Raw genomic sequence first — 26,627 nt, forward strand, 5'->3', positions numbered from 1 at the left:
TTGCCATGCACTCTAGCTAGACTGGGATAACACAGTAGTACAGGGTTGATAGATTTCCTGTGGGAGTTTGGATAAAAAGTAGTATTTGGGGCAGGATGTCTGTGTAGTTATGTCTTCTTGATTTGTTTTGTTTTTGTTGCCAGTCCTGGGGCTTGGACTCATGGCCTGAGCACTGTCCCTGGCTTCTTTTTGCTCAAGGCTAGCACTCTACCTCTTGAGCCACAGCACCACTTCTGGCTTTTTCTATATATATGGTGCTGGGGAATCAAACCCAGGGCTTCATGTATACAGGTGAGCACTTTACCATTAGGCCATATTCCCAGCCCTAGTTATGTCTTCTTTATAACCTGAATTTGTGCTGGGAATACATGCATCTGGACACATCCCCAACCAAGTGTTCTACAATGGAATGCATGTAACTTGACCCTTCTGTCTATATCGATTGGACACACTTCCCTCTGAGGCACAAAATAACAGAACCATTCTGTCTTCAACAAGAGATGGAGATTGCTGGGCTGGGAATGTGCCTTGGTGGTAGAGTGCTTGCCTAGCATGCATAAAGCCCTGGGTTCAATTCCTCAGTACCACATAAAGAGAAAAAGCCAGAAGTGACCCTGTGGCTCAAGTGGTAGAGTGCTAGCCTTAAGCAAAGAAGCTCAGGGACAGTGCTCAGGCCCTGAGTTCAAGCCCCAGGACTGGTAAAAAAAAAAAAACCCAGAAGAGAAAAATACTACATCAAATGACCATCAAGTTATTCCTTCAGACCAAAGAACATACTTTGGAGCTTATATAAGGGGCAGGGTGATACCCTAGAATAATAGTCGATAAAGAATTGAAATGAGAAATTGAGCTATTTATTAGAGAACAGGCAGGTTATGGTTTAAAACTATCCTGAGCAGACATGTTATTAGCTCTTGCAAAAAAAAGTTAGCAAGTACCCATTTCTCAAAAAGTCAACATGATAGTTGACACTATTCAGAAGTCATAGGTAGAAGAATCACAGCCTGAGGTATCCCGGGCAAAGATAGAAAGTTTATGTGAAAAATAGTGTATAGCGAAAAGGACTGAAGTGGCGCAAGAAGCAGAGCATTTGCCTGATGTGCACAATTCTGGCTTCAAACCTCAGTTTGAATGAACTATTTTTGAGATAAAAAGAAAAGGAAGTAAAGGCAAGAAAGGCTGGTTTACATGCATCATGAATGCACATTCGCATTCAACCTGAGGGCTAAGATAGGGTCCCCAACTAGATCTTTTTCTCTGATTTTCTGGTGGATTTGGAAGAGAGAAGACTGGAACAATAATGGACAATCTTTCTCCTTGAGAGGATGTTGACACAACTACATAATTTTTCCCATGGCAGGAACTTGGCAGTTTGACTCTCTTCATTTTTTCCCCAACTTTTTTTCCTTGCCTGATGTAATAGTCTAACAGTCAGGGCTGCAAGTGCAAGAGCTGCAAGCAAGGTTCCTAAACAGGAGACGGTGTCCCTTTAAACCTTTGTGCTTTCATTTCTTCATCTGAAAACCAAAGGATGAGAGGTGAGCATCTCTCTGACTCTCTCCTGGAAATGTATCTCAATTTGGGCCTGTGACTCCATGTCCCACTCGGAACATTGAGTACCAACTCTTAGCATAGTGGCTTTGAGATAGAGTTGCGGTAAAAAAGCAAGACAAAGAAATGCCTATGTGACCTACATTCCCTATCTGAGAATATTATGATGCATTATGAATGAGCCCTTCTGAAGTATGCCTTAAACACCTCGTTAAATAATAATTCATTCTCGGATATGAAACATTTTGAATGATAGACTCTAATGGAATAATATTATGAATTGCAAATTGGAACATTGAATTAAAGATGAGATTACATTCTTTTCTGTCATCTCTAGCTTTCTTCTTGGAAAAAAAAAAGTGAATTTTCATGGAAAGCAGAGGTTTCTGAGCTCCTCACATAGGTTTTCTGTGTCATGATTAAGCCAGGGAATAGAAAGAATAGGTGGAGAAGCAGAATTGGGTTATAGGATCTTCGCTCATATTTCTGACTCTCTGTAAATGTCATAGTCTGTTTAGTCTGCTATAACAAAATCATCATAGATGGAATGGCTTACATGACACAACGCTTCTCTGTTCTGAGAGCTACAAAGTCTATGATCAAGGTGCCAGTGGGTCTGGTTTTGTTGAAGGCCCATATCCTGGTTTGCAGGGAACTTCAGCTTCATTGCATTCTGACATGGCCGACAGCAGAGAGAGAAAGCAAGTCCTGCCGTCGTCTCATACAGGGCACTAATTCCTTTCATGTGGATGCCACCCTTATCACTTCATCACCCCTTCAAAGGCCTCTGCTTCTAATATTATTCCATTTGGAGGTAGGATTTCAACCTGAGACACTGGGAGCACCCAACCATCCAATCATGGCTGTAGAGAAGGTGGTAGAGAAGGGAGTGTTAAGATGCTGGCTTTCAGGCTAGATAGGAAGTGGGCAGGTCAGAGTTGCACATTGAATGATTCTATTCAGGCATGTGCTCTACTTCTAAGCCACATTCCCAGTCCTATAGTCATGCTTATCTTTCTCTCACTTGAGACTACTTGAGACTACTTGAGAATGAAGATTTTTTCAGAAGATAATGGAATAAATGCATCTTAAAAGGTGGTAATGTGAGACTGGGAATGTGGCTTAGTGGAAGAGTGCTTGCCTAGCATGCATGAAGCCCTGGGTTCGATTCCCCATCACCACATACACAGAAAATGGCTAGAAGTGGTGCTGTGGCTCAAGTGGTAGAGTGCTAGCCTTGAGCAAAAAAGAAACCAGGGACAATGTTCAGGTCTTGAGTTCAAGCCCCAGGACTGACAAAAAAAAAAGGCAGTAATGTATTGCATGGATTTAGAAGTGGTATGTGTACCATAGCAGAGTGATTACCACACTAATCCACAGCTGGACTTTCAGACACAGCTAGGTCTTTACAGATATTCCCTCCCCTGAAGTAGACTGTCTGGGGGCAAAGCTTGCAACCCGTGCCTTTATCATACATCCCCATCCATTCTCATTTGTAGTGAGGCAGTGAACTCCTGCCCCATAATGCATAATGATTGTTCAGGACCAAGGATAGCATCCCAGGAGCCCAACTCATCTGACCAACCATCTGTGGACCTGGGTGGAAAGAAGAGCTGGCTGCAGATGGGGCAGAAAGTTATCAGTGCATCCCTGTAAGAGGACCTTGTTAAGGCGAGGCCAAATGAAGGCAGAGCCGCTCTTGTTCATGTTGCCATTTTTCCATTCATAGCCTTGGTGTTGTCAAAGCCAGGTTCTTTCTTGCTTTGTCCTCTATCACCTGGACCCAGGGCTTCACGAAACTCAGTCTTCACCCTTTTACTATGGCAATTACTCTAATAGCTGCTCCCTGTGACAGAGCCACACTGGGCCAAAACAAACAAATGCAGCTGCTTTCTTATCATCCTATTATTGTCCAAAACATTGTACGAAGAGGAAAATTTCTAATATTTAGCAGTATAGAAAGATCAGATTTCTCAGATTTTCTCTCAGATTTCTCAGATCTTCTCTCAGATAGCAGTAGCTCCTGAGAAATCCAACCATAAGACAAAAAGCTTGTCCTGCTGTTAACAAGGATTTCCACCCATGTGCTGAGGGCAGATAGGAGAGGCAGCAGGGTTGTATTTCCTGGGCTCTTCTGGAGTATATTCCTCATCACCCCCAACCTTTTGGTGGTATTGGGGTTAGAATTCAGAGCTTACTTCTTGAAAGGGTGTGCACTTGAACTGTGATCTGCTTATTTTAGGCCTTTCATTGTTAGGATGACAGGCATGAATCACAAGCACCTAATCCTTTTCTCTCTCTTCTTTTGGCATTACTGGGGATTAAACCCAGAACCTTGTGTTCTATCTCTTGAACTTTGGGCCCCTTTCTGCATAGATAAGTTTTGGTCTAGGATTTCCTTTATGCCCAAAGGCCTGGGCTGCAATCCTATTTGTTTTTCCCTGATGCTGGGGACAACAGGTACATGCTACTGTATCCAGGCCTTGTGCTTACACCATAGCAGGCCTAACAGGCACACCATTGTCCTGAGCCATTGGTTGAGATGGAATCTCATGAACTTTTTCTTTTGGGTTGGCCTTTGAACTGCAATTTCCTGATCTTCATTTTCCTAGTAGATAGAATCACAGGATTGAGCCACCATGTCTGGCCCCTTGTTTTTGTGAAATATTTCCTGGTGAAGAACATCAGTTCTTCCCCATGGGAAAACTGATCAGAAATTAAGTGCTCTTTGGGTAGTCTGTCCCTCCAAATCTGTTGTTTCAAAATTCTCAATTCTCAAACTAGGACCTGGGAGATCTGTTCAAGCAAAAATCTTAGTTTAGTAAGTCCAGGCTGAGGGTAGAAATCCTGCATTTTAAACACGTTCCCACATTCCTTGTGCTACTATGCTATTTCCTTCTAGCATTTGGCTGTTGGATGCTTCTGGTCTGCAAATGGACTTTGTGCAGTGTTGAAAACCCTGGCAAAGCCAGCTCGCCCTGCTTACCCTTAGCTCTTGCCTTTGCCCTAATGGACCTGCAAGATCTTGCCTTTTTCTGATGCAAGCTCCCCAGCCAAGCCTCCTGCCCTGCCAGTTCCTGCCTAAATGCCAGTCTCCACTTCAACCAGGCTTGTCTTGATTTCTAAGGATGCAAACCAGAAAGCCTAAATAGCATGGCCTCCGAGCACATTTCCAAAGGTATACGAGAGACAGTAATCCCTAGTGGGAAGATATCCACATTATACTGATCAGCACACAGCCCCTGCCTTAAGGTGTGGCCAGGCCTTACAAGGTCTTAAGCGGAGGCCTAACAGGAACCTTCATAGCTGGGCTTCATCTCCAGCCTCTGCTTAGGGCCAGATAAAAGTGTTAGGATATGAATGAAGTGGAGCTATAAAAATGTTTAACTAGTTGGGCATGGCAACACACCCCTGTAATACCAGCACTTGGGAAGCTGAGGCAGGAGACTGTGTTTGTAAGTACAGCTCAAATTTAAGGCCTGAGCTAGTGAGATCATCTTTCAAAAAGAAAAGAAAAGAAAAATTAAGACATCCCCCACCACACACATGCTGTTCAGAAAGGCCTTAGGATAGAGTGCAGTGGTAGAGCATTTGCCCAGCATGTGAGAAGCCCTGGGTTCCATTCCCAGCATAGTGGGTGCTGGTGGGTGGGACAAATCTTTTCAATTAGAAGATTGATTTTTCTAATTACTATTTGGTAAAATGTCTTTCCTCCTGGGCCTCAGGAGGCCTGTTCACTACTATTTAAAATGGAAATTACTTAGATTTCCTCATGTAACAAAGTCTTTACATACTAAAATACATTTTCATTAATTGACCTGTTTAGTGGAGACACTGGTTTTAAGTAAAATTGTATTTTTCTTAACTAATGTCAGTGGATCCTGTATTTGCTTCCTTGAGAAGTGATAACTCTTATAAAATTGAGAACTTATTTTTAAGGAGTACATACTTAAGTGTGAAAGTTAAATAGGACTTAGCTTATCTCAGACAATGCTATGCAGTTATTGAATAGCAAAGACAAAACAACATGAACAGATGTGGAAAAAGCCTGAAATAGACTGCTGGTGAAAATAAGTATACCACAGGATAATGTATGCCATATAGCTTCATCTGTTTTAAAAAGCACAAATGAAGGGATGACACTGTAGGAAAGATACTCATTACATGACTTACATAAGTACAATCTCTCTGTACATCACCTTTAAAACAATTAAGTAAAAAAAAAAACTTCATGGATGTCTTTGTTTTTATGTAGAAAAAGATCTGAGAAAGTACATACCAAATTAAGAATATAATGTGGAAGGCAACCACTATTATCCCAGCTACTTTGGAGGTATAAGCAGGAGGACGTTAGTATGGACAGTTAGTGAGATCCTGTCTTGAAAAACAAAATGGCTGGGGTGGAGTACAAGGCAGTGTACAGTGAGGCCCATTTCTCCCTCTACAGGGCAAACTGAAGTAACTCTACCAACATAGAATGTCTCTTCCCTTCAAGTTTTCAGTAGTGATAAGTCTGGATAGTAAGCCTTCAGCAGTTTGAAGCATGAAAACCAAAAGCCCTGGCACAAAGCATGTTAGGTATAAACACACAGATTTTTTTTTTTTTTTTTTTTTTGCCAGTTCTGGGGCTTAAACCCAGGGCTTGGGCCCTGTTTCTGAACTTTTTGCTTGAGGCTACCACTTAAGCCACAGAGCCACTTCTGGCTTTTTCTGTTTATGTGGTATTGAGGAATCGAACCTAGGGCCTCATGCATGCGAGGCAAGCATTCTACCACTAAGCCACATTCCCAGCCCACACTGATGTATTGTAGAGAAAGAGCAGTATTTTCCATAGGTATACAGCAGGCTGTGTATCATTTGGGGAATTTTCTTAAGTACAGACTCAGGAAAATTGATGTTTGTATTAAAAAGAGGCAATTACAGGGGCGGGGGATATGGCCTAGTGACAAGAGTGCTTGCCTTGTATACATGAAGCCCTGAGTTCGATTCCTCACCACCACATATATAATAAAAAAGCCCAGAAGTGGCGCTGTGGCTCAAGTGGTAGAGTGCTAGCCTTCAGCAAAAAGAAGCCAGAGGCAGTGCTCAGGACCTGAGTCAAAGCCCCAGGACTGGCAAAAACAAAAACAAAAACACAACAAAAACAACTAAACAAAACAAAACCAAGTAATGTCTGTATATTGTTCCAGAATGCAGAACAGATGCCAGGAAAGAGGAGAGTAACATTTGGAGATTCAGCTTCCATAAGCATAAACTATTATTTTGACAAGAAAGAAGTTTTAAATTGATACCATGTACACACACTGAATGTGGTGAGCAGTGTACCCAAAAAAAGTGTTGTTGTTTTTTTGCCAGTCCTGGGCTTGGACTCAGGCCTGAGCACTGTCCCTGGCTTCTTTTTGCTCAAGGCTAGCACTCTGCCACTTGAGCCACAGTGCCACTTCTGGCCGTTTTCTATATATGTGGTGCTCGGGAATTGAACCCAGGGCTTCATATATACGAGGCAAGCACTCTTGCTGCTAGGCCATATTCCCAGCCCCCTGAAAAAATGTTTTTAATCAAAGAAAGCCCTAGAGTTGCCAGGCCAAACCTACTGGAACTGCTTTCATCAGGTGACCAGGCAAGTATTATGTTGATTGAAGTTGGTTCTTGGTAGCAGGGCCGAACTGTTTGTCAGGCCAGTACTCCCTGAGACAGCACAGAACTCCTATAGGCTGCTGAGGGTCTCTACTAACAATGTCACACCTACAAAAGCCAGGAACCACTCCCTGCAGAGCACATAGTGTACTTCTGTCATTAACTCATAGTTGGGCCTTGGGTAGTTCATAAGATCCACTTTAACTTAAAAATGAAGGCAATGTAGAGCAAGAAAACATTAGGTCAAGGATAGGATGCCATTACTGTACAATTCAATTTAAAAAAGGCATGGTATCAGCCTTTAAAATTAGGTATTTGGTGTATGTTGTAGCACTGTGAATTCCAGGAGAGGAATGCTGAACTGTTAAGGCATTTATCCTCTGCGATGTGTTCTCACTTGCTAAATGTCAGAATAAAAGAGTAGCAATCAATAGGAGACAAATGTATCTTGCACTGGCCCAGAGAGGAGTCCTTGAGGTAGAAAGCAGCTGAAATCATTCTCCTCTGAAGACTCAAACACTTGGATCTCTTCAACCCTGCAGGTAAAGCGCTCTCACAAAAATGGATGCAGGTTGCAGAATGCCCTTTAACTTGTAGCTCTCATAAGGGCAGAGAAGAATGCTCTCATAACAAACACATTCTCTCATGATCAAGCTACAGGGAAAGGCCAGAAGGTCATTTTGCTAATTGGATGGATGGGTGGGGCAACAAGGCCAGTAGGAAAAATCCATGATGAAGGGTGGTCGCTGAAGACTTGAGGATGTCCAGGACATGGTATTAGAACAAGACATGTATAGAACCAAAGTATCCGGACTTCAGACTGATGGGGCATCATGCTTCCTTAACCAGAACACTCTTTTGATTAAACCAGCAATACTTGAGGTTTTACTTCCTTACAAACTTTGTGCTAGGGACTAATAGTTGTCACTGTGTGTCTCACTTAACAATTGCTACATAACAAGGCATATTTTATTTTGCTGGAGATTTTTGTAGGGCTCAGTCAACTTGATCAACATGGCAATAGCTAGGGACTCTGGTGCCTTTATGTTCTTTGTTCCCTCTCATTTCACACAGCATATAGAAATTGAAATTCAGGGGAACAGTCTGAAGTTACAAATTTGGAATTACAGATGATAGATCGCCTAACAGATAGGCCAGGAGTCTGGATGAATTCCCTTAGGGAGTACAGACCAAGAAAAGAAGTCTAAGCACTGAGCCTCTGAACTCAACACTTGAAGGATGAAGACCCAACATAGACGACTGGGAACAGAGCACCTAGAAAGGTAGGTAAGTCAATAGGGTGGCCCTCCAAAAGCTTAGTAAAGAAACAGATGGAGCCCTATCTGGCCAGATGGTGAATGCCTATAATCCTAGCACTCAGGAAGCTAAAGTAGGAGCCTGAATTTGAAATCAGCTGATGCAACATCCTAGAATCAGTCTCTAAACAAACCCCAAAACCAAACTAATGAAACTAAGAAAAAGATGGGAGGGCTGGGAATATGGCCTAGTAGCAAGGGTGCTTGCCTCATATACATGAAGCCCTGGGTTTGATTCCCTAGCACCACATATATAGAAAATGGCCAGAAGTGGCGCTGTGGCTCAAGTGGCAGAGTGCTAGCCTTGAGCAAAAAGAAGCCAGGGACAGTGCTCAGGCCCTGAGTCAAAGCCCCGGGACTAGGAAAAAAAAAAAAAAAAAGGAAAGAAAAAGATGGGAGCCAGGAGAGGTGACATAGGCCTGTGATTCTAGCCATTTAGCAGTTACTCAGTCTCATGGTATTCTGTATTACCAGTACAGGCTAAGTCAACTTCAGTATGAAGCCTGGAACTGTATACTTTAAAATTAATTTTATACATTTTTTTTAAAATTTGAAAGAGAACAAAAAGAAAGTAAAAAGAAATTGCCAGCTTTTTAAAAGAGCTTTGCAGAAAGATGAAGAGTGCTTTTTGATGTGGTTTAAACTCTTGTTGCAGGAGAAAAGATTGTTGGGAGAAGATGGTGTTGCATGGTAACACAAATAGTATGTCTAGTATAAGAGCGGGTGAAGTAGATTATACTGTATATAAATATAGACCTAGGTAATTTTCAGGTATTTAAGGGTGCTTGCGGGCTTTCTAATGACTCCTTGTTTGTCAGTGAACCAGAGAGGAAGATCTCATTAACTGAGAGTGAGGCTGGGCAAGGAGGTGCAGTAGATTTGAGGGGAGGAGGGAAGAGTATGAAGAGGACTTGACTAGACATGAGTTGGCAGAGAAGGTACCTGTTTTCTACATGCTGTCCTCACTGCTGGCTATTCTACTTTAACTCACACAGTGGATCAAGACTAGTTTACTTGCATAAGGAATTCTGCACATTGCTGGGCACCAATGGCTCATGCCTGTAATCTTAGCTACTCAGGAGGCTGAGCTATGAGGATCGTGGTTCAAAACTAGACCGGGCAGAAAAGTCCATCAGACTGTATTGATAATTAGCCAGCAAAAAGCCAGAAGTACAGATATGGTTCAAGTGGCAAACTGGCAGAGTACCAGCCTGAAGCACAAAAGCTAAGGAAGAGCCCAAGGCTCTGAGTTTAAGTCCCAGTATACCGTTCCCCTCCCCCACCCCCAGCCTCCACATACAAAGACTCCATGGTGTGAGATGCTAGTAGATCCTGCTGTGTTGTCTTCCTAATTATACTGAATCCAAGAACAGTCTTGGGAATTAAGACGAATTTCTTTACAATGTAAAAATTCAGATGACATAAATATGTCTCACCAGAATCTTGGTACATATAATAAAGTTATTTACATACAGAATTAGTGAATTTGGGGATTTGTTCAACAGACAAAGTACACTTAGAGAACATAAAAATTCTTTATTCAACCTATTCCAGCCAGTATTGAGATAATCTGCTATATTAAAAACAAGACATTTAAAAAAATTACAGCAGAATTAGCAAGGCAGTGACTAATTAAGTCACTAAATTTAATGTTACGTTCTTCGTAGTCATTTGATAATTAGGTAATGAACAATATTTTCAGCCACTTAAATGAAGATAACTTCTGCAATAAATAGAATTCTACTAGTTTTATAAAAGAGGTTTAAAACATTTAAGTTTCTAGAAACACAGAAAAGCATTATGTAAGTAAACACACAAAAAAAAATCACAAAATATACTCACCCATCCCCAAAGTCTACATCATCGCCTTAAATTTGCCCTCTACTGCCTTTGACCTCTTCATTTTTTCCCTAGAGTACAAACGAACTGTAAAATTATGAAACAGCTACTATTCCTTAGGAGTTATTTTGAATCTAAAGTGCCTCTGTCCCTTTTATTTCTCAGTTAATCCTAGAAAGTCTTCCAAGTATTACTTGCATTTAGATGAAGAAAACGGTAGCTGAGAAGTCACTTGGCCAAGATTGCCTGTAGTTATTAAAAATGGACTTGGATTTCAATGCAGTCCATCCAACTGAAGCTGTTCATGTTCTTTAAAGACTTGCACATCATACTTGAGTGAAGGCTCTTTAGATTTAAGTGTTCAATTGCATAGCCAGAGGTCACTCTGGTCCCCCAGGCACTTGTAGTTCCTTCCCTACAGCCATAGAACTCCCCTGCCTCCTGCCCCCAAAAGATTAGCTGTTTCCTTGGCCCTCATGGGCCTTGATGCAATGAACCAAGTAGCTATCTCCTATCTTGGGCACTGAAGTAGTAAAGGGGGAAATTGTGTGCTTGCCTAACTTTATCATAAGGGCTGCCTAAAAGCTGTTCTATGTAACAAAATTGTGCAGGAAATGTCTATTCAATATATATTTTCATATTAGAAATTAAAGAAAAGCCAATATATTTTATAATTATAGCTAATCTAAGTTAGTTTTATGGATAATCATAGAATTCATATTTCCCTTCAGAATGAACAGTAGCAAGTAGTGGTGTTTTTAATAAGGCTCGCTCAGTCAAATCTTCCTTTTTTCTCTAAATAATTACAACTATGAATTTTCAACAGCCATCCACATAAATGCCTTATAACTCAAAATGAAGACATTCATATTGTAGAAAGACACTGGTCTTTACTTACTAAAACTACCATACATCATTGCAATCTAACATAATTCAATCTATAATTGCTACACTCCTAAAGTGGCCACTTACTAGGAAGGGGAAACATTTACTATTGTCATGCATTAGATATTGTAAACAAGAAAAAATAAACGGAGTTTTGGAGCTATTTTCCAAAAATTTAATTTTAATGAATGAAAAGACCATTCAAGATTGCCGAACATTAAAATGGCCATTTTATACAAATGGCTTAAACTGCTTTTCAAAAATAAAGATAAAACTAGTCCAACAATGATTATGAAGGTGCTAGCCCCATTAATATATAAGCAATTAGAATTTAGGTATATTAGTAGGGTTTTTCCATAATAAACTGATTTTTACACACAAAAAGAATTACTTCAGTATTTATTTGACTTGTTTTCATACTGTCTCACTGACTGAAATAGAAGCAAAGAGCACATGGACTCAGCTTGGTTTCCTTACTGCTCAAACCAGACTGACTATCATCTCTTAGAGGCAGGTCCAGGTGTGCCCTGTTTGCTGCGGTACCCACAGCACTCTGCATAGTTCTTGGGAAAATAGGAAATGATTAAAAACAAAAAACAAAAAACCTGCCAAGCCGAGCTAAGATACGAGGGGAATAAAACAGCTTTATTCATTTTTGGGTTCTGCAAATAGTTCTCTGCTCACACTATGAACTGGAAGCTCTAATTTCTATAAATAGGGCTTTAAAACTCTTTATTTCATAGAGGGACCTGATTCTCATCCTCCCCCTCTCTGTCTCTGTCTGTCTGTCTGTCTGTCTGTCTGTCTGTCTGTCTCTTTCTCTCTCTCTCTCTCTCACACACACACACATACACAGTAATTAACACTACACAAGTCAAAATTACATTATGGACTGAGATGTCAATGTTGTATAAATAAAATTTAATAGTGAAAAAGGGATCTGGAAGCCCTGTGAACTTTTACCCTACACATTTTGGAGAATATCACAAGGGTTAAAGAAAACACAACAGAATCTCATTTGTTCAGATAATCATTTGAATGTTTACACATATTTTTGTTACTTATTTATAACTAATTTAATATTTTCATAGTAACATATGCTCCTGTTTTAGCATATAATCAAATTATGCCAAAAGAGAAAAATCCTCATAGTACCTTCATAGAGTTGTTGTTTCTAAGAAAACATTAAACATGTACAAAAAAGACATTACAATTTAACAGCATGTGCATTTTTTAATATTTATATAGTTTGATTTAGTAGACAACTGTGTCTGGAGAAAATATGAATAAACCCAGGTTTACCATGCTAAGATAATGGTTCAGATGACTGCCATAAAAGAAGTACATCAAAAACAATGAAAACAAATCATTCGTAGCTTCCGTGATTACCGAGAGGATTTCCCCTGCCCTAAGTGTTTTATTATATTCCTTAAAAATATAGGAGCAGCAGCTTCTCACAAGTCTCCACTAGTGCATTAATGATGGAATCAAAACAACACAACAGACTCCTAAGGATGAGATGACTGCAGAACCAGAAGTCACAATTTTATGCTTCTTCTTGCTCTGGATAATTTAGAATTTTGCGATGTGCCTGACGTAAATATTGCTGCTGTTTGAAGTAAACCTTAAATGCTCCTTTTATGGCAACAAAAGCAATTCCACCCTAAAATAAAAGAAAATTAGCTTGTTATAATGCAGGTTTAGAGAAATGTAATAAAAAGAATTTTACTTAGATCACAAGAGACAGAGGCTTTGATGCTTACAGAACTGAGGTATTTGCAAGTGAAACATTTCCTTTTCTCCTGAGTTAGCAAAGGACAGGTGGGTACTGACAAGGAACAGAAGACAGAGATGCCTTCCCATTACTGAGCAATCTTCTGTCCATTTAACTCTAGATTCATTTTGATATAGAAAGGAGAGTTGGCAGAGCACTGTGTACTACAGACTACCACGAGAGGAAGGAGGGGGAAATAATGATGACAACACAAGTGCTTATTATGTGCCAATATTTGTCTCACATAACCCTCATAATTACTATGAGGTAGCTGCCATTCTCATTCTCCAGGCACAGAGAAGTCAAGAAATTTATTTTTCATTTCACAGCAAGGCTATTTGTATTAGGATTTAAACCAGAGAGCCAGAGCCTAATGCAGAAACTGCTAACCATAGTGCAGTTGGTAGGAAGGTAGGTGTGACCATTCATAACATATTACAGAAGAGAGATTACCCACAGACTAGTTTAAGAAGACCAGAACTGCTTCAGTGGTTCCTCTCATTTCTATTTCTCTCAGTTAGTGGATAATAGTAGGGAGGTTAAATACAGGCTTAAGGTACAGGAATCACAAGCTGAGTATTTGTATGGTTCAGATGACTGCCATAAAAGTGCACACACACACACAAAATGAAAACAAATCTTCCCTGATTACTGAGTGAAGTTTTCCTGTACATTTAAAAAAAAACACACCATTCTCTTTCGCATACTACTTGAAACAGTGGTATTAAAGCCATCTTACCAAGATTGTCCTTTGTAAGTTAGAGTTAACACTACTGAACATCAGTTTACCAACTATTGTCGCAATAGTAGGAAAGACAAGGGCTCCACACAAAATTCGGGTAGCAGAGACATGATCTGCTAAAGGATTAGCTTCAGCTGGAATTCGAGGAACAGGACAACCAATCCCTACAGGGAAAAAAAGTTCACTGTTAATACTATTATTTAAGTTTAGCTTTAAAAAAAAATCTTAAAATATTTCTTTAAAAAGTGTATTAATCTTCTATAGGTCAATTTGACATGCACTTTGCCCTTTATAACCAAATTTCAGGGCCTACCTGGAAATATACTGTTCAAAATTTGTAGTTTATTTGAGTATTTGCGCCACAGTCTAAGCACATAGTCCTCCCAGCGAATCATCTTGCCTAATATCAGCATGACAGGAATAGTAGGAAGTCCAATTAAAAGGAATAAAGGATCGGCTCTTTCCATAACATCCAGCCCTTCTTTATGGCCTACAACCTGTGAAAAGATAGATGGCATTTGCTAGTATCACTTCCTCATCTAATGAAATGGTGCATGTCTGAGCTCAGTTCATTTTGAAGGAAATGCTTCAAAAGAACACAAAAAAACCAAAAAACAAAAACGAAACTGGGCTGGGCACTGGTGACTCATACCTATAAATCCTAGCTACTCAGGAGGCTGAGACAAAAAGGACTGTGGTTCAAAGCCAGCCTGGACAGAAAGATCCATGAGACTTCATCTCCAAGTAACCAGCAAAAAGCCAGGCTAGAGACATGGCTCAAGTGGTAGGGTATCAGTCAGCTGAGCAAGCACAAAATCCAGAGTCCAAACTCCCACACCAACAGCAAAAAACAAAACAAAACAAAGCAAAACAAAACCTGCAAAATTATTAGCCCTAAGTTATTTTATTCTACACTGGAATTAAAAAAGCCTTATAAATGTCTGCTTACAGTAATTTTTGTTTGTTTTTTTAAGACCAAGGCTCACTAAGTTGCACAGGCTGGCTTCACACTTGAGATCCTCCTACCTCATCTGTGCTGGGATTACACATGTATGCCACCACTCATGGCTCATATGGATTACATTTAAATGGAGGGAAGGAAACCTCTCTGGATTTTGCTTCTATTATTACTTGATTTGGTTAGTGGGCTGTAGGATTGGGATATAATTCTAGATTTTATTTGTCTCCCAAAAGAACATCTGCGTTTCTGCTCTTCTTTCCAGCCAAGTGGTGGGACTGTTCTTTAAGAAGATGCTACTACACGAAGTGTGGCTCAAATGGTAGAGTGCCAGCCAGAGGCAAGCAAGCTAAATGAGGGAAAAGCTGAGCACAAGTTCAAGTCCTGGCACCCGCCTCCCACAACCACAAAAACAAAAAGATCCTACTCTGGGCTTGGTAACATATGCCTGCAATTCTAGCACTTCAGAAGTCTCAAAAAGTTAAAGAAGCCCTGGGTTCAGTTCCTCAATACCACATAAACAGAAAAAAATGGAAGTGGTGCTGTGGCTCAAGTGGTAGAGTGCTGGCCTTAAGCAAAAAAGCTCAGGGACAGCACCCAGGCCCTGAGTTCAGGACTGGCAAAAAAGAAAAAAAAAGTTTAAAAATTCCATTATATCTATGTAGTATGTGCATGTATGTATAGCTATGTACACACACACACACACACACACAGATACACATACACACACCGTGGAATTTTACTCATCCATCAAGAAGAATATACCATTTGTATGAAAATAGAGGAAGGTGGGGAGGGAGGAAGAAATGAGGGAGGAGGTAACAAGTCGAACAAGAAATGTACTCACTGCCTTACATATGAAAGTGTAACCCCTCTGTACATCACTTTGACAATAAATAAGTAAATATTAAAAAAAGAAAAAGAAAATAGATGGACCTGGAAAAAATACATTAGGTGAAGTAAGTCGGGTTCAGAGATAAAAAGGGATATGTTTTCTCTCATATGTGGAAGTTATATATAAATCGTAAGCAAAGGGCTGGGAATATGGCCTAGTGGTAAAGTGCTCGCCTCATATACATGAAGCCCTGGGTTCGATTCCTCAGCACCACATATATAGAAAAAAAGCCAGAAGTTGCATTGTGGCTCAAGAGGTAGAGTGCTAGCCTTGAGCACAAAGAAGCCAGGGACAGTGCTCAGGCCCTGTGTCCATGCCCCAGGACTGGCAACAAAAACAAAACAAATCGTAAGAAAATATGAAAACATATGCAGTTACATACATATATACAAACAAAATGAGTGAAGTACAGTGTATGCAGAGGAGAATTCCAATGGTGTAACTTCTTTGAACCAACAGTTGTATAGATGTGGGAGGACAAATAGAGGAAAAGTGAATAAATACAGTCATAGTATTCAATGTACATATATAAAAATGGAACCAGACGGGCTGGGAATATGGCCTAGTGGCAAGGGTGCTTGCCTTGCATACATGAAGCCCTGAGTTCGATTCCCCAGCACCACATATATAGAAAACGGCCAGAAGTGGCACTGTGGCTCAAGTGGCAGAGTGCTAGCCTTGAGCAAAAAGAAGCCAGGGACAGTGCTCAGGCCCTGAGTCCAAGCCCAGGACTGCCAAAAAAAAAAAGGAACCAGGCAACTTGAAGAGATGGGTGGGGTTGGGAAAGATGAGAAAATGATGGAAGGGGTGACGTGGATCAAGATACACTGTAAGGATGGGAATGGGGCTGAGTGGTAGAGTGCTTGCCTAGCATTCATGAAGCCCTGGGTTCGATTACTCAGTACCATATAAACAGAAAAAGCTGGAAGTGGCACTGTGGCTCAAGTGGCAGAGTGCTAGCCTTAAGCAAAAGAAGCTCAGGGACAGCGCCCAGGCCCTGAATTCAAGCCCAAGGACTGGCCAAAAAAAAAAAAAAAAAAAAAAAAAAAAGATATAGTTATAAACTGACCTGTTGCACTGAAACCCTTTTGTACAAATACTTTAAAAAAAAACCTCACTTTTGGGACCTGAGAGTAAAGGTAAGAAGTTTATGCTTTTGTATGAGTTCTGGGCATGTTAGCATTATGTCTTTATTTTTAGGTACCTGGGAGTTCACGACCAGCCTGAGCAACATACTGAGACCCTGTCTCAAAAACAAAAAGACAGTACTCATGGGGGCTATAATCACACTAAAGGAAAAGTGGTACCTAGGCTGGAAATTAAGACTTTCCAGGATAAAATGTTTTGATTGCTTCTATTCTAGATTAAGAGATGATAATTCTCAGGCTTTTCCCTTGATTTGTGGTACTGGACATATAGTTAAGTAGAAATAATTAACAGCATTTATGACATGAAATTGTTTCAAGCACGTATGAGTGCTTAAAAAGTATTTGGCTGCGGGCTGGGAATATGGCTTAGTGGCAAGAATGCTTGCCTCATATACATGAAACCCTAGGTTTGATTCCTCAGCACCACATATATAGAAAATGGCCAGAAGTGGTGCTGTGGCTCAAGTGGTAGAGTGCTAGCCTTGAACAAAAAGAAGCCAGGGACAGAGCACAGGCCCCGAGTCCAAGGCCCAGGACTGGCGAAAAAAAAAAAAAAAAATTGGCTGAGTGCTGGACTAGAGGAAGGGGAAGTTACTGTCTTTACAAGAAAAATTCAGGGCTGGGAATGTGGCTGAGTGGTAGAGTGCTTGCCTAGCACGCATGAAGCCCTAGATTCAATTCCTTAGCACCAAATACATGAAAAAGCCGGAAGTGGTGCTGTGGCTCAAGTGGTAAAGTGAGCAGAAAGAAGCCAGGAACAGTGCTCAGGTCCTGAGTTCAAGCCCTACGACTGGTTTAAAATAAAAAAAAAAGAGGGTTGGGGATATGGCCTAGAGGTAGAGTGCTTGATGAAGCCCTGGGTGATTCCTCAGTACCACATGAAGAGGAAAAAAAAAAAGAAAGGAAGGAAGGAAGGAAGGAAGGAAGGAAGGAAGGAAGGAAGGAAAAGAAAGAGAAAGAAAGAAAGAAAGAAAGAAAGAAAGAAAGAAAGAAAGAAAGAGAAAAAGAAAGAAAGAAAGAAAAAATGCAGTCAGGTACAGTGGCTCACACCTATAATACAAGTTATTCAGGAGGCTCAAGCAGGAAGATCACTTGAATACATACAAGGTAGAGACCAGCCTGGGTAACATAAGAGAACTCTATCTCAAAGAAAAGAGAAGCTAAAATTAAAATCTGGGAGAGAGATGTCAAAACACAAAACACAAATGTTAAAAAAAAAAGCAAGAAAAGGTTCCTACTTAAATTCCTCATAACTAGATAGAAGGTCTACATATTTATGTGAGAAGATTTAAGACTATGAAAAAAGAGGTTGCAGTTATAGTGTACCCCCTTTTAGGAAAAAAAAAGTGTGTATGTGAATCTTGATTCTTTCTTGTATAATCATAGAATCAATCTGGATGAATATATACAAAATTAACAAGAGTGACCACCAGGGAAGGTGAGGGAGTAACCCAGGAAAAGGAAGAAAAGGAATAAGAAGACTTGTCATTAATAGTTGCTTTATATTTTCTTATTGTTGAGCTAGGAGAATAGTACTACTTCCTCAAAATAATAAATTAAAAAAATGCCAAAACATTTATAAATAGCTCTTCACATCAAAAGTCACATCTGCAGATGAAGAGTAAAATAAAGAACCTGCATCACTGTCACAGCTCCATAAGTCACAGCTGTCCAATAGATGGAGCCAACCATTATTCCTGCAGCAGCAAAAGGACAAGCTTTTGAGATCAATCTATCTGCAAGATCCAAGACGTAAACAACTGGACCTACAATACAAACAAATGACAAAAAACAAAACTTCAACAATGATCTGTTCCATATTTCCTAATTTTTCTAAATGTTTCATAATTTTCTAAGATTCAAAATAGTTTTATGAAGCTGGATGACTTCATGCTTCAGAAATAGTTGTGAATAATTTGGTGGGAACTCAGATTTGAATAGATTTTCATGAATAGCTAAATATTATTTCCTAAATTCTCGGAAATGGCCTGCTCAAACATTTATCTTTATTACTGAACCTATATTTAGAACCTCAAATACTACTGCTTCTTATAAAGGAAATAATTCTCTTACTCTTCCATTTCTTAATCATACTGGCTACTGCAGAGTAAAAGGGCCATTTAAACTTGGTCTTTCAACCAGGTTCCTAGCAACCATTAACTTCTGCAGTACTTGGTAAGAATGTCACTTCTATGATTTACTCATTGTGCATCTTTATACCATGTATAAAGGTAATAAACAAGGCTAATTTTTGTAGTTACACAAAGTCAACTCATTTCACTTTGATTTTCAGTATGCTATTTAGTTGAATATTATTCTATACCAAGGTTTTTATCATTATGATGTCAGTTTTATTGCATTCTAACAGCTGAATGTGCAAATTACACTTCTATCATGTGCTATTTTGGAGGCATTATATTAATTGCCATTAATCCCAGTATAATTTAGCTTCACAGTTTTCCAGAAAAGTGAAAAGCTATCACAATTGTGTTCAAAGTATACTCAAATAACTATATATCTAAGTTTAAGGTATATAAAACATCTTACTCCTGTATTTGTTTAATATCCTCTACAAACAAATTATTAGACAATTTTTTAGATATGTGTAAGTCATCACCTACCTTCTACGGACTTACAATCTAAAGGATGCTATATACAAAACCAATGATTCTTATTGTACAAAGAAAATAACATATTTTGATAAGATAATTAAACATGTAAGAATAAAATATCTTATAAAGTTCCTGATCCAAACTTCCCATTGACTGCTATCGCCAGTAATAACAGTGGTCACTGTATAAGGAAACTACATTGTAAAGTAGATAACATTAGGGGAGATGCTGTAGGGCCTGTAATTTAAATGCAGCATTACTTGGCATTTTTAAGACCTCACATTTAAAACGTTGATAAAGTACATTTTGGGACCAAAGAGATAAGGTAAACCTAGTTTAGTACCTACTGACTATATCTTCCAAATAACAGCATTTCTTGAGTGTCTCACATAATACCAGGTGCTTTGCCACAGGGTTTAACTCAAAATACACACAACTACTGAGTTGAATTTATAACTCCCTTATAGAATGCAAAACAAAGTCATCATGTAAAATCCTTTAAAGGCTAGAACTACAGGTCAAAGACTACAGGTATACATAAAACCTTTGTATTTCAACTTATAAATTTTTTGTGTGTATGCTTGATATAAATTATTTTTGTGTTTGCTCAAGCACCAGGGCTTGAACTCAGAGCTTCAAACTGTTTTTTTTTTTTTTTTGGCCAGTCCTGGGGCTTGAACTCAGGACCTGAGCACTGTCCCTGGCTTCTTCTTGCTCAAGGCTAGCACTCTGCCCCTTGAGCCACAGTGCCACTTCTGGCCATTTTCTGTATATGTGGTGCTGGGGAATCGAACCCAGGGCCTCATGTATACGAGGCAAGCACTCTTGCCACTAGGCCATATCCCCAGCCCCAACTCTTAAGTTTTTAAAAAAATGTATTATCATTATCTTTAAGTAGTTGTATGAAGGAGTTGCAATTTAACAAAGCAGTTTATGAATGCAGTATCTTGATCAATGTCACTCCTTTTAACATTTTCACCCATGCCTCTTCTTAATTTTACAGGATACATATTGGATTCTTGGTTGCATTTCCCCCTTCTTTGTGCTCAAGGCTGGCACTCTACCACTTAAGTCACAGCTCTATTTACAGCTTTTTACTGACTAACTGGATATAAGACTCTCACATGGACTTTTATGTCCCAGCTGGCTTCAAACCTCAGATCTCAGCCTCCTGAACAGTTAGGATTACAGGGGTGACCCACTGGTGGCCGGTTTCAATTTTTTTTTTTTCTGCTCACAACCAGGATTTATTCTGTTTTAGAATGAGTTACAGAAGTTCATGAATGTTACATTTGAAAAGATTCAAAACACCAATCAAGCCTTAAGTATGTTAAAGAAATTTGAAAGGTAAAAAATGTGAACTATTTCCCTTCTTAATATGAAGACAGTCTGATTATCATTGCTATTATTATAATTTCATACTCAAATGGAAAGAAAAGCCTAGTTCTTAATATTGTCAAAGGATTGGATTAATTATGTTTTTAAACCGGTTTCAACTTTTAAATTCTTTATTAATTTTTGAATCAGAAACTGAAGTCACAAAAGAACATACACAAAATCTCTCCAGTCCATGAACCTATCTACAATCTTCCATTACCTGAAGTCAACATTTCACTTCGAGACCAGATTTTAACCCCTCATCAACTCAAGTCAAAAGCTCAAGCAACTGTCTCCTACTTAAGTCCTACATCATTCCCCTCACTCCCCCCCTTTCTTGGTGTCAGTGTTGGGGCTTAAACTCAAGGGCCTATCCCTGAGATTTTTTTTCCCCTCAAGGTTGGTACTCTACCACTTGGGCCACAGCTCCACTTCTAGCTTCTCTTGGAAGTTAGAGACAAGAGTCTCATAGACTTTCCTGCCTGGACTGGGCTTTGAACCACAATCCTCAGACTGATCCTCAGATGTCAGCCTCCTGAGTAGCTAGGATTAAAAGCACTGGTGCTTGGTTTTCTTCCTTATTCTTACTGGCTTACTTCTATCAAGCAAAAATGGTATTACTCCTTTTACTTTTTTTTTTTTTGCCAGTCCTGGGGCTTGAATTCAGGGCTTGGGCACTGTCCCTGAGCTTACTTTTTGCTCAAGGCTAGCACTCTACTACTTGAGCCAGAGCCACTTCAAGTTTTTTCTGTGTATGTGGTATTGAGGAATTGAATCCAAGGCTTCATGTATGCTAGGCAAGCACTCTACCACTAAGCCACATTCCCAGCCCATTTTACTTAAAAACAACAACAGGGGCTGGGGATATAGCCTAGTGGCAAGAGTGCCTGCCTTGGATACACGAGGCCCTAGGTTCGATTCCCCAGCACCACATATACAGAAAACGGCCAGAAGCGGCGCTGTGGCTCAAGTGGCAGAGTGCTAGCCTTGAGCGGGAAGAAGCCAGGGACAGTGCTCAGGCCCTGAGTCCAAGGCCCAGGACTGGCCAAAAAAAACAACAACAAAATCTTCTTTATCTTTGCTACTCCCATTTCTTCACTTTGTAAGAAAATTCCTCAAAAGAACTGTATTTTTCTTTTAGTTCTCTTGAACTTTCTGCACACAGAGGTCACTAATAAAGTCTACATATCTACCTTTAATGGTCTAATCTCAATCTTCTGCTTATTCAGCCTATCAGCAACATGTGACACCTTTTCTTCCTCATTTGTCATTCTTTTCTACATTTTCAAAACCACTATTTTCAGCATTTCTATCTTACTACTAATATTTCAGTTTCTTTTGCTGGTTCTCTTCTTGACTTCAATGCCAACCACTAACTCATGATACTCCATGTTTGATTGCCTTCATCCCTAAAGCATTTATCACTTAACACACTTTATTAATCTATTTCTACTCATTATTAGAACAAGAGTTGGAAAAGTATGTCCAGTGGGCCAAACCCACTCAGCTGACTGTTTTTCTTTTTTAGATCCAAGATTTGGGTTTTCGCTTTAGCAACTGAGCCACACCTTCAGTCCCAGTTGACTGTTTTCACAGTTGGTTTTACTGGAACACAACAACATGTGAATTCTAAACTAAGGTACTTTACAGAGAAAGGTAGCACCCAAGAGAAAACAGTATTTTTGGTTTTATTTATTGAGGCATCCTAAGCTCCTATGATGCTGAGAATTCCTTCCTGAGAAAATTATGTAGCTGAAACTATGTACTAACAGAATGGCATAATCTAATTCCTAAAAGATAAAAGCAAACAATTGGATGAAAATACAATTCTCAAATAAAGCAAGTCATAACTACTACTATTATCGATGAACTAGATGCACGAATAGTTTCTTTTCATTGAATTACAAAAGGAAAGCTCAACTTTCTTCCTGAATCACTGGATGCAAACTCTGTACTACAAAAATTCTACTATACTTTTTAGGAAAATTTCTACCTATCCCTTACAAAACATGCCTGATAAAATGGACAGGCTGAATTTTAGAGCATCATATTCTATTTTTCTGATAAAATTTTTCTCTTAGCTCATTTAAAATTTACTTTGTGTAAAGATTAGTCTAATCCAAGATTACTTTAATATTTATAACTTTTTTGTTGTTGTTGGTAGTGGGGCTTGAATTCAGGGCCTGGGAGCTGTCTTTGAGCCTCTTTGTCCAAGGCTAGTGCTCTACCACTTTGAGCCACAACACCACTTCTGATTTTTGAGTGGTTAATTAGAGATAACAATCTCATGGAGACTGTTCTGTCCTGGCTGGCTTTGAACTACAATCCTCAGATCTCAGCCTCCTGAGTAGCTAGGATTACAGGTGTGAGCCACCTTCCTTTTACTTTTGCCAGTACTGGGGCTTGAATTTGCGACAGTCCTTTAGTGTTTTTTTGTTTTTTTTTGCTCAAGGCTGGTGTTCTTACTACCCAAACCCCCTCCATTTCTGGCTTTTTGCTGGTTAAAAGTCCCTTGGATTTTTCTATGCCAGGTGGCTTCAAATAATAATCATCAGATCTTTCCTGGGACTTGAACTCAAGGTCTGGGCACTGTCCCTGAGCTTTTGTTCTCAAGGCTTGTATGCTATCACTTGAGCCATAGCTCCACTCTGGCTTTAGATTTTGGTGGTTAATTGGAGATAAGAATTTTAAGCACTTTCCTGTTGAGGCTGGCTTTGAACCTTGATGAGATCTCAGCCTCCTGAGTAGCTAAGATTACAGATGAGAGCCACCATACCCAGCCTGCTTCAATTCAACATGTCAATTTATAAGTACAACATATCCTGATCAATGTCACCTCTTTAGTTTCATATTTGGAAGAACAAATGCTTAGTGTTAAAGACACAATTAGAATAAATGAGTGTTGAGGGGAGGTATTTCTGAGAGCTAAAAGTTATCTAGGTAAGTTATTTGGTAAGATCAATCATTGAAATCCTCTGGATGACAGTCCCTAATTGAATCCTCTTATGGCCCAATTGTTTCATGATTTAGTGTCATAGTTTTAAGAAAATAGTAACAGTAGCAGTCAACTAGATTCTTTATACTGTCAGATTATAACACAATGAGTGATAGGAAGTAGAGAAAGGCATGACTCTCTATCCCTTAAGATTCTGCATTTTTAACAGAGAGGAAGCACAAAAGAAAAACATCTCATAAATTACCTAAGAGCATAAAAGATCCAATATTTTATTAAAAAGAAGCATTACTGAATTTTTGGTTATTGGTTATCGTGGGTGGGTTTTTGTTGTTGTTTTTTGGTGGTGCTGGAGTTCCAAACAGGACTGTGCCAGCTAGGCAGACACCCTACCACTGAGCTACATTCCAACCCCCACTAATGAACTTCTTTTTTCAGTCAGTTGTGGTGCTTGAACCCAAGGCCTGGGTGCTGTCCTTGAGCTTTTTCACTCAAGGCTAGCACTTTAACATTTTGAGCCACACTTCCAGTTTTCTGATAGTTAATTGGAGATAAGCATCTCATGAACTTTTTTGTCCGGGCTGGCTCCGAACCATGATCCTCAGATCTCATCTCCTGAGTAGCTATAAGTACAGACATGAGCCACCAATGCCTGACTCATTATTGAACTTTTGAAGCCATGGTGGGACATACCATTTGTGTTTTCAATAGTTTTTATACAAAGGATGACAAATGAAAGAAACTTGTGTAAGCAGGAATTATGAAAATCTAATAATTTAAAGAGCGTTAGAGAAGCTTATAATTAAAAGGAAGTCTCTTGTAAAACTCTATTGTACAAGTTAAAGAGGCATTTACTTGTAAAGACAACAACTAAACCCTAATATTTGGATTAAATTCAAAGTTCATCTCAGGTTATGGAACATCATGAAGTAAGCTGAGCCAGGCATCTAATCCTAGCAGTAGAGAGGCTGCAAGAGGAGGATCTTGAGTTCAAAGGCTAGCCTGAGCTATATATATGGTGAGAAACTGTTTCAAACAATATAAGTGAACTGAACATTTTTGGGGAAGTTATCAGTAATTCACAAAACAAAAAGAAACAAAACAGTGCCCAAACACCAAATTCAAGTCTATGTATACACGGCTGTTGAAGGTTACTTCCTGAGCTTAGGTATAGTGGCCTACCCCTGTGGTCCACAGCTACTCAAGAGGCAGAGGTGGGAGGACTGCTCGAGTTCATGAGTGTAGGGTCAGTCTGAGCAACACAGAGACTCTGTCTCAAAACAGAAACAAAAGGCTGGAGATGTCGCTGAAGTGGTAGAGCACAAACCTCTAAGTTAAAAACCTAGTATCACCAAAAGGAAAGAAGTGAGGACCTCGGGCTGGGAACATGGTCTAGTGGTAAAGTGCTCGCCTCATATACATGAAGCCCTGGGTTCGATTCCTCAGCACCACATATACAGAAAAAAGCCGGAAGTGGCTCTGTGGCTCAAGAGGTAGAGTGCTAGCCTTGAGTACAAAGAAGCTAGGGACGGTGCTCAGGCCCTGAGTCCACGCCCCAGGACTGGCAACAAAAACAAAACACATAAACAAAAAAAAAGTGAGGACCTCTGACCCCCAAAACAGGAATACATTGGAATTTAAGAACTGCAGGTATTGTGCTTACAATACTTAGAAGTGTATATACTTCTTACAACTCTTGGGCATATTTCTAGGATAGAAGGGTACCTGCAACCATACCTATTAACCAGGTTAATGTTTGAGAGGTAGAATGCTTGTTGTAGAATGCAAGGCCCCGAGTTTAAGCCCTAGTACTACTAACACACTACTTACAACCTATTCTTGAGAAATGTGATTTCTACAGTATGTTAGAATGCTAAAGAATTTGATGTAATCAGCATAAGCAGGTGGTGCTATACTGCTCCTGGTCAATTTAAAGCCTCCAGGTTTATCTGCTTTACAATGAATTGGTTCTGACCCAGACCCACCTTAAATGCCAACTGGCCAAGTTAAACATCAATCGTACCTTTAGTGCCATTCAGAATCCCAGATTTTTGAGGCCATTGACACTAGAGTCATGAACTTCTTTCCTTGCTGTTTTCCTTGTAGCAATATATGTCTAGAATGTCCTTATCTTTTCGGTATGAAAATCCAATTTGCCAGGGGAACTAACCTAATTTGGTTCGGTCAAGGTCACTAGTTTCTCTATTCCGCTCTGTTCATATCCCATATGGCTTCCTTTATATACTATCCCCACAAAATGCACTTACCCCTTTGCTTGTGAATAATGTTATTACTTTATGCTCTTGTTCAGTGTTTGTTCAGTTGTCTCAATATCCTTTATGTCTGTCCATGTCAGCATCATCTTAGACTGAAAACTCCCAAGGGGCAGGGGCCATGTCTGTTTAATTCGTTTTGTACAGTGCCTAGGATAAAACCATGTACAGATAGGTGCTTAAAAAATGCTTTCTGATGATTGGCATTTACTCTTAGGGGCTTTCTGGGCCACAGCCAGCATAGCACATGGTAGTTGGCTGTACATCAGGGCACTCTAGTCTATTCCTCTGGGCAGCAGACTATAATGGTACAGAATTTTGCCATAACACCCTGCGACAAATATTTGACTCAATCTGCTCACTCAGTGCAGTTTCAAAAAAGTCTAATTACACGGGCCCATGTCAAATGTGGATTTTAAGGAAAACATACCCAAACAACAAACTCAGTAAAAGTTAAAAATATGTGGAAATGGTTTGGGGATGTGGCTCAAGTGGTAGAGCACCTGCCCTAGCAACCATGAGGATCTGAGTTCAAACCTCTAGAGGTACCACAAATAACAGGAAAAAAAATACACTGGATAAGAGTTCTAACTTTCTACCATCCATTATTGTCTTGAAAACTAAGCATTAAGTCTAAGAGCTTATGGGAAGCTCTCACTTCCATCTT

At 39.7% G+C, this 26,627-nt stretch overlaps 1 protein-coding gene and 1 long non-coding RNA gene across 3 annotated transcripts in view; one reads left to right on the forward strand and one right to left on the reverse strand.

Annotated features, from left to right (window-relative positions):
• Window positions 1-8,106: 8,106 nt before the first annotated feature.
• On the forward strand, window positions 8,107-10,317 carry LOC125346281. The gene is made up of 3 exons (XR_007209894.1): window positions 8,107-8,117; window positions 9,073-9,075; window positions 10,252-10,317. It is a non-coding gene; the product is annotated as an uncharacterized LOC125346281 (long non-coding RNA).
• Window positions 10,318-12,132: 1,815 nt separating this feature from the next.
• Window positions 12,133-26,627, reverse strand: part of Marchf5 (membrane associated ring-CH-type finger 5) — a 35,655-nt gene continuing 21,160 nt past the window's right edge. The window contains exons 2-6 of one of the 2 annotated variants that reach the window (XM_048338709.1): window positions 25,955-26,110; window positions 18,381-18,511; window positions 14,058-14,241; window positions 13,742-13,908; window positions 12,133-12,891 (exon numbers count right to left, since the gene is read on the reverse strand). In XM_048338709.1, the coding sequence (XP_048194666.1) occupies window positions 12,775-12,891; window positions 13,742-13,908; window positions 14,058-14,241; window positions 18,381-18,437 (525 nt within the window). In that variant the 5' untranslated portion in view covers window positions 18,438-18,511; window positions 25,955-26,110 and the 3' untranslated portion in view covers window positions 12,133-12,774. The remainder of the gene's footprint in view (window positions 12,892-13,741; window positions 13,909-14,057; window positions 14,242-18,380; window positions 18,512-25,954; window positions 26,111-26,627) is intronic. The other variant, XM_048338708.1, reaches the window with a different exon arrangement.

The sequence above is a fragment of the Perognathus longimembris genome, chromosome 2 (genome assembly GCF_023159225.1).
Source record: "Perognathus longimembris pacificus isolate PPM17 chromosome 2, ASM2315922v1, whole genome shotgun sequence".
Taxonomy (NCBI): Eukaryota; Metazoa; Chordata; class Mammalia; order Rodentia; family Heteromyidae; genus Perognathus; species Perognathus longimembris.